Source organism: Trichechus manatus, unplaced genomic scaffold (assembly GCF_000243295.1).
Source record: "Trichechus manatus latirostris isolate Lorelei unplaced genomic scaffold, TriManLat1.0 scaffold00212, whole genome shotgun sequence".
NCBI classification, from domain to species: Eukaryota; Metazoa; Chordata; class Mammalia; order Sirenia; family Trichechidae; genus Trichechus; species Trichechus manatus.
The window spans coordinates 3,635,550-3,643,903 of NW_004444148.1; the positions used below are offsets into that span (position 1 = coordinate 3,635,550).

At 37.0% G+C, this 8,354-nt stretch overlaps 1 protein-coding gene across 1 annotated transcript in view; it reads right to left on the reverse strand.

Moving 5' to 3' along the window:
• Window positions 1–2,731: 2,731 nt before the first annotated feature.
• FGF10 (fibroblast growth factor 10) overlaps window positions 2,732–8,354 on the reverse strand; it is a 99,186-nt gene continuing 93,563 nt past the window's right edge. The window contains exons 2-3 of the mRNA XM_004388453.3: window positions 4,944–5,047; window positions 2,732–3,044 (exon numbers count right to left, since the gene is read on the reverse strand). Of these exons, the coding sequence (XP_004388510.1) occupies window positions 2,847–3,044; window positions 4,944–5,047 (302 nt within the window). The 3' untranslated portion in view covers window positions 2,732–2,846. The remainder of the gene's footprint in view (window positions 3,045–4,943; window positions 5,048–8,354) is intronic.

Sequence of the window (8,354 nt, forward strand, 5' to 3'; positions counted from 1 at the left end):
AAGAAACCTTACAAATGTTTGAGAGGTTTTTTCTTTTCAGTTGTTGTTTGGGGCTGTGGGGCATTTAACCACATCCTGCCAAACACGCTTTATTAACAGGTATACTTTTAGGCTAATAAAACAAAGAAGGACAATATTTTTTTATTTTCTTTTCCCAGCATTTTTATTGTTTTTATTTAAATGTAACATACTATACACTGTTCAGCCTTTCGGGAGGTAGGAGGAGGGAGTGATTCTGTATCTTTATGAGCAGTCTCCTCAGAACCAACACTCATATGGACACACGTTTGTGGCTGATGCACCTTAACACCGCGGGCCAAGGCCCACACTTCCCACAGAGGCGGAGCTCACAAAACCTCAATGGATTTTTTTTAAACCTAAAACATTCAGGGCTGGAACTGCTGTTCTTTCAGTAGCAAAGGGGACCAGAATTCCATCTCAAGTTTGAGCAGAGAAGCCATTTTTCAATGCAGGAGAATCTCACTACTCCTTAGCAAATTGTTTCTGTATATCTGTTGATGTGTTTGTGGGAAGAGAGGGGGAAGGGAGGGAAATGTTTTCTATTTTTGGTGACTGCGAGCTTTGATACATTTTGCTAGAAGCTGTTTTAGTGTTTTGAGTACTGTAATGATGACTGTTTACACATAGTCTCTTTGGCAATCTAAATGGCTATGTGAAATAAGAATCCAGTTTGTGTCCTATTTGCTGTTACCATAGTCATCCAATACTGTATTTGTCTCACCAAACATTTAATTTTGGTTGTGGGTGGTCCTGTTCATGTGCTAGGTGCAATTATTATTTTAAAATAAAAGAACAAAGATAGCTAGTTCTGATAGGCGTGCATTGCATTATAACTTTCAGACTTGGTTACCAATTAAATTTTAACATACAGATTCCAACCACAAAAATTAAACATTTTTAGAATCCCATTTGTCAAAAAGCAAGTTGAAAGCCAAGTACCATGAGATGCAACTTTATCCATAAGCCAAAACACTGTGCCCTAAGTGCATTTCTTTTGAAATACCACTTTTTTAAGGATTGAGAAAAATATGACCCTTTATGGGATTATTTTATGGGAACGTTTCTTAATAAAGCTAATTTTTAAATAATAGATTATTTGGAAGTGCCGCTTAAGTATTGATTCAAATAAGTTATAAGAGAATTACAAAACTCCAGCTTTTCTAGAGGTTAAACTTTAGTAAAAAGACACATTTAGTGGGTTTTTCCTTTGTACCAAAATACTGTGTTCAAACAATAAAAATAAACAGACTTTCAAAATAAGAACTATGAAGATAAAACTGCAGCATCAATATAATCTTACAGTTATCACTTAAAGTATTTAGAACAAATAATATTTTACTACTTTTTTTAATCACTACAGACACTGCAAATAAGGCTTATGTATTTATTTAGTGGAATACAATGTGATGATGACTGGTACACTGTTACGTACTGTTTTCTATTTACCTGCTCTAACAAAATGAATCTCGATATGATTACATTATGGAACCTTCCAAAGATCTTTAAATTTACAGAAAATACATTTTATTTGGTTTTGTAAAGGCTAGATCATACAGCTTGAACAGGTTTCAGTATATAGTTACACATATACCAGGATATATTTGCTCAGTTTAAGCCTGTGGGAGAGTTGCACTTTGTACCAAATTCCTCAATAGTTCCTTTGGGGAAGATGCATTATGTGGGACTTACAAAGGGTTTTTATATATGCAGACAGCCTCTTCATAATTTAGTACTGTAATATATGGCAAAACATCATTAGCAAATAATGAGGCTCAGCTACTAGAATGCTTTTAAGAATTAATTTTCCTTCTTTTAGTGTATTTGTGGAGATCCATTGATGTATTGCAAAGAGAAGAATTTGGCCTTCTAGGTCTATTTCTTGGAGAGGAAGCCTCAGAGGTATGTTATGTTTTTAAATGATGGCAGACACATCTCACTCAAGCCATGCGGCAGCACTACCATATTTGTCGTTGACGGGTTTTATTGCAGAAGTGCAAAGTAAGTCAACAGAGAGCACATGAGGCGCTCATACCACTGCTTCCCTAATCTCATCTCTTATTCTGGAAGTGTTTGCTGAGTTTTAAAAACATTTGTCATGAACATGCATGTGGTGTGCTGAAGAAAAAGGAAAGATAAATCAGAGGGCAGCTGCTGAGGAGACTCTTCAAAACCCGAAAGATATTTAACATCCTATTAAATAAATAACTTAGAAAGAAATAGAAAGGGATGAAGGCAGAATGCACAAGCATACCATACTATTTGTTTTGTTAGAACAGTTTTACACTAACATGTTTATATTTCTTAATCCTAGCCAATGCTTCCATGATGACACACCCAAAACTTCTTTGGTTGTGTATATGATGTGACCCAAGTGCTTTCCAGTAAATGCTTGCATGTCTTTCTGCTCATTGAGTCATTAGGCTTGAATGAGCAATGAAAGTCTTTGATATGAGTTCCTATTCCATAAATAACTTCCCCGAAGATCATTCAACTGATTGTCCTGTGTCCTTAAAGTTCTATCTCAGAGGTTAAAAAACAAAAACAAGAACTAAACAAAACCCCAGCCACGATGTTGTGCGCTTGGAAATCACTTCCATCCCATTTGATCTGCCTATATCGCAATTATAAGGCAAGACACTGAACTAATTAAAAGAACATCATATGTCAGCCATGAGTACAAAAACCTTCAAAGGCTTCCTTTCCTGCAGGTGAGCAGACATCTGCCACATGTCTTTGCCTTTTGAGCTACTGTCTTCGTGAAGATTACCAACTATTCCTGACAAAAGAGCCTTTGGTTCTACCGCATCCATAAGCGTTGCCTTCCTCTACGAGTGTACCACCATTGGAAGAAAGTGGGCTGAGGTGTTTTTCCTTCGTGTTCTCTGTCCTCTCCTTGGAGCTCCTTTTCCATTCAGTGCCACATACATTTGCCTCCCGTTGTGCTGCCAGTTAAAGGATGCATAGGTATTGTATCCATTTTCCTCTATCCTCTCCTTCAGCTTACAGTCATTGTTAAATTCTTTCTGCAAAAGAAAAGCATAATCTTTATTCCTCGAGTGATGATACTTGATAGTATCTATTTGACACAAACCATCTAGAAAATGCCAGTTCACAGGTTTTGTTTGCGATTACCTCAAAAGAGATTATGATGGGAACCCCAAAATGGAAACACTTTGTAAAAAGGTCAGTTACTCTTCTAGACTCTTTAGTGGAGCCATGAATAATGGAGAAATTTGACTAAAATTCTTCTGACCCCCAGCCATAAAGCATTCACCCTAAGATGATCAGCCCAAAGTATGCCTGACTCCTTGATTATAAGTGGATCTGCTTTGAGTGAAACACAAGGTTGTTTTAGATCTAGACCAGTGGTTCTCAAATTGTGATCACTTGGACCAGTGGTATCAGCAACGCCTGGAACCTTGTTAGAAATACAAATTCTCTGACTCTACCAGATTTACTGAATCAGGAAATCTGGGTGTGGGTCCCATGAATCTGTGTTTTAATAAGCCCTCCCTGGTGATTCTGATACATATTCAAGTTTGAAAACCACTGTTCTAGAGAGCCAGGGCAATCACCCTTATGCTAACCAACAAAGTATGTCATTTATACATTTAAAAGTGATATTCCTTTTGGCTTCCATGAAAAGCGTAAAAATGCTGCAAGATCTGGTGAGGAAAAAAAAAGATTAAGAGTTCTGCTTCACAGGTTTTAATTCTTGGCCATAGATGTTGTTATATGTCCTCCCAAAAATCTAGTTAAAAAATTTTAAGAACATGTTTATTTATATATGGATTTTATGTACTCTCTTGGAATGGAATCCAGAAAAATTCCTTAAACTTGGCTGGCATTCCCTTGATATCACTCTGGGACTGGTACAACGAAATACATCCATATTAACTTTATAAAAGGATCTATCCCTGACATCATTCAAACTATAATTAAGAGATTAAAGCTTAGTTCTTAACTAACATAGGATTGCCATACTACTTCTGTTCCTTCTCAAATTTAACAATTGTTTTGTAATTATTTCACATTTATTATTTTTTTCCCTAAATATATTGTAAATGAAGCCAAAGCCCATTTCTTTCTTATGCTTCTTTGGTATGTCAAACAGTGTCTTGCACATAGTAGATGTTGATTATAATTGATTGATCTATTTCATTAAAAAATCTGAAGATGATAAATTGTTGTTCTGTTTACAATTTAACTATAATTACAGTTACCATTAATTCTAAAAATAATCATTTGCAGTTTTAAATGAGATCTTTGTCTAAGGAAATTGGTCTAAATAAATTTGCTCCAAAGTTGCAGAAGTATAGTTAAAATACTTAACACCTGCTGCGGGACAGCTAGGACTGATACCCTGGTTAGATTCCAGGCTCCGTAAGAACCCTATTGCAAGGAATGACATTTACACATCCAGATGATGTTCAAGTATAATTTGAATTAATCACTATTGTCAGCACACAAAATGATGAATTTCTTTTCTTCCCCCATTTCAGACTTGAACAGAATAGAAAACACCCGAGCCCCTGTTTTATCTTCAGCTGTAACACACACATTTTATATGGTTTTCTACTCTATTGATGATCTTTGTAATGTTTCTCCTCCAAGTTGTCTGCAGCTCTGCTGCCAATCTGACCAGATGCTTCCGTGAGAGTCTGACTGGTTAGAAGTTCAGAACATTCATTGATGAATGCCAGCAGCAGCCTGTGTGGTAGACTAATGGGTGAACAACAGAGGAGATTATAGAGTTAGAAGAGCTGCTTTGCCAGCCCTCGAAACTCTGGTGACCAGCCCATTGTGGTTCTATTTACTAGCAATACAACGATAACAAGCTATTCAATGTCTGGGGGAAACATTCCAAAACTGTGGTAATGATTTACTGCAGTGTATTTTGAAAACAAAAGCAGCATACTTACTGAGCCATAGAGTTTCCCCTTCTTGTTCATGGCTAAATAATAGTTGCTGTTAATAGCTTTGACGGCAACAACTCCAATTTCCACTGATGTTATCTCCAGGATACCTAAAATACAAAAATGTAAAAGGCTGAATTTGAAAAGCCATATAAATTTAGTTAAAAGGAAAAAAAAAAGAGGAAAGAAACTATTGAGTTTATTTTTTGATGGAGATAAAAACAAAAAAACTAAAAACATTGGAAAAAACTCTTTTAATGTGCCTAAAACACAAGCAAATATATGGAAATAAGTAGCAAGGCTTCAGTAGAATTCCCTTCCATTTTACTCTGAGCATATACAGGAAAATATTGTTTTAATTAAAATGCTTCCTTTGCTAACTCTGCATTTTCAACTCCATAAATATTGAAACAACTCTACTCATCTTAACCTAGATTTCACAAAACCTTATCAGAGCACACATCTGTACCACTGTATTAAATTAAACCTATAGCATATGTCAGTAATATGTCCAATTTACCTCAATCTGCAAAAACAGTGGTAAACTATTTCTTCTTTGTAAGACATTTAGATAAACTAAATCTCTTGGCTACATTTAGCTGATAAATTCATTTTTGGGAAATGTGTTGACATTCAGAGATACGGGAAGACTAATCCCAGTATCTACATTGTCCTTAAAATAGCCGAATCACTACTCTGAGTTGGGGAAAAATCCATCAGCATTATTATTAATATTTTCTTAGAAAGACTGGAAAACTCAGGGAATGAGCAACTGATAGACAAGAGACTTTTTACCTTTATATACAAGCCTTGATTGGTGCATCTAAAAATGATTTTTCTCTGAAAGATTTGTACGTAGCTACAGGGAAGGCCTTCGACATTCTACTCAAAGTGCCCACTCATTTTAGGTTAAGAAGGCCACAGGAACTAAAACTACTCCTTATTTTACAAGCTAGCTCAGAGTACTGAAACAGTGTTGTGGTTATCCTGTGGCCTCTGAAGCCAGAGTATCTGGGTTTGAATACTGGCTCTGCATGTATTGGTGAATGGCCATATGAGAAGTCACGAACTGCCCCATGTCTCAATTTCATTTGTGCAATGGGCAACACAGTAGCACCTTGCTCATAGTGGTATTGAGGATTAAATGAGATAGTACATACAAAATGACTAGAACATGCCGAGAGCTTAGTGCCTCCTTCATTATTACTGAGGGAAGTTTTTCTACGAACAGTTCTAGATCTTGGATGTTGTTGTTGTCAGTTGATAGTGAGTCAGCTCCAACTGTTGGCAACCTTATATATAACAGAACGAAATGCTGCCTGGTCCTGCGCTACCTGCATCATCTTTGATACATTTGAGCTCTTTTTGTGGTTATTGTGTCAAAACGGAACTTATTGAGGTTATATATTTCACACATGAGGTGATAAAGTGACATAGTTCAGTCATGACAGACCCAACACCTAAGTCTCTGACTTCCAGCTTCAGTATTTTGCCTTTCCATCAAATATCCTCCTGCTTTCCCACTCCCACAAGGGAATCCTGTTGGAAACCACTTGACAAAATGACTCATTAATAGTTTTTAACTATTTAATGTGCTATTCCAAGAATGTTGTCATTTCACAGAGGATAATGTCTTAGTGAAGGAAAATCTAATATACTTTATGTGACAAGTAGATGATGAAGAGCAGGGCAAGAGGTAAAAATCTGGGGCAAAATATTTAGGCTGCTGTTTACTTTGCCCGCCAAAGAAGCAAGTAAGCAATGCTAATAATTTGCAAGATGTCCCATATTGTATGCTTTTATAACTGGAAATTTCGAGAATGAAGAGGAATGAAGGATAATTTTAGCAAAGAATAAACCAAGTCTTTTTTTTTTTTCCTGAAAGTCTACTCTTTATTTTGGTATAAAAAATAAACTCTCCAACCTGTAAAGAGCATCACTTTTTTTCAAAGTGAGCAAAGTCACAGAATAGAAACACCTGCTACCAGCTCTGAAGATATCGCACATGCTTTGGAAAGAAAGTCATTGCTATTTGGACTCAGTGGAGGAGGGAGTAACTAATTACTGCCTTCTCCTGATTTTCCATAATTTTACTACATCATCACTGGGGAAAGCTAGTGGTTGGGATGTCACGTGTAAACCAAGTGTTTTGATGGTGAACACGAAGTAGGAGGATTAAGTTATAGTAACAGACTGATCTGACAAAAAGAAAATGTAACAGAAATATTACCAAATCCTTGGCTGATTAGTTCTGAGAGTGCTCTTCACATGAGAGATCATATTTAGCTTGGATACCCCTGAGTTTCTTTCTGCTTTGCCTCAAAAAACAACTCAATATTCAAATAATCAATTAATCTATTAACTATTTCCCCCACTCCTCAACCTGTTAAGGCTAGGCTGAAAAGGTTTATTACTAGTTTAAAACAGAAAGAAGTAAGACCTAGATGATTTAATAGGGTCCTTTCGCATTCTGAGGAGCCCTGGTGGTGCAGTGGTTAAGAGCTTGGCTGCTAACCAAAAGGTCAGCAGTTCCAATCCACCAGCTCCTCCTTGGAAACCCTATGGGGCAGTTCTAGTCTGTCCTATAGGGCCTCTGTGAATCGGAATAGACTTAACTGTAATCAGTTTTTTCCGCATTCTGAAAATAAATTATTTGGATGTTCCATATGTCAGTAAGTTACAATTTGATAATCTTATGGGTAATGGACAATGACTGCATTTATTATAAACATCTGTGAGTGTGAGAGTGGCTTTTTGAGAGACTAAAATCTGGAAGATGTCTGTATTTTTCATAAAAGATCTCTCCGCACACAATATAGGGGAAGTCAGCACAACTTGACTAAGGCAAAGACATAGAAGCTTCCTAGACACATCCAAATACCTTGAGGGACTGAGTTACCATGGTCTCAGGGGACATCTAGGTCAATTGGCATAACAGTTCATAAAGAATATGCTCTACATCCTACTTTTGGTGAGTAACATTTGGGGTCTTAAAAGCTTGCAAGAGACCTTCTAAGATACATCTATTGGTCCCTTCCAGTCCGGGGCAAAGGAAAATGAAGAAAACCAAAGACACAAGGAAAATATTAGTCCAAAGGACTAATGGACCACATAAACCACAGGCTCCACCAGCCTGAGCCCAGAAGAACGAGACGGTGCCTGGCTACCACCACCAATCGCTCTGACAGGGATCACAATAGAGGGTCCCAGACAGAACTGGAGAAAAATGTAGAACAAAACTCAAATTCACAAAAAAATTTAAACAAAGACCAGACTTACTTTTCTGAAAGGGACTGGAGGAACCCCCGAGACTATGGTCCCCAGACACCCTGCTAACTCAGAACTGAAGCCACTCCCAAAGTCCACCTTTCAGCCAAAGATTAGACAGGCCTCTAAAACAGTAGCACACATGAGGAA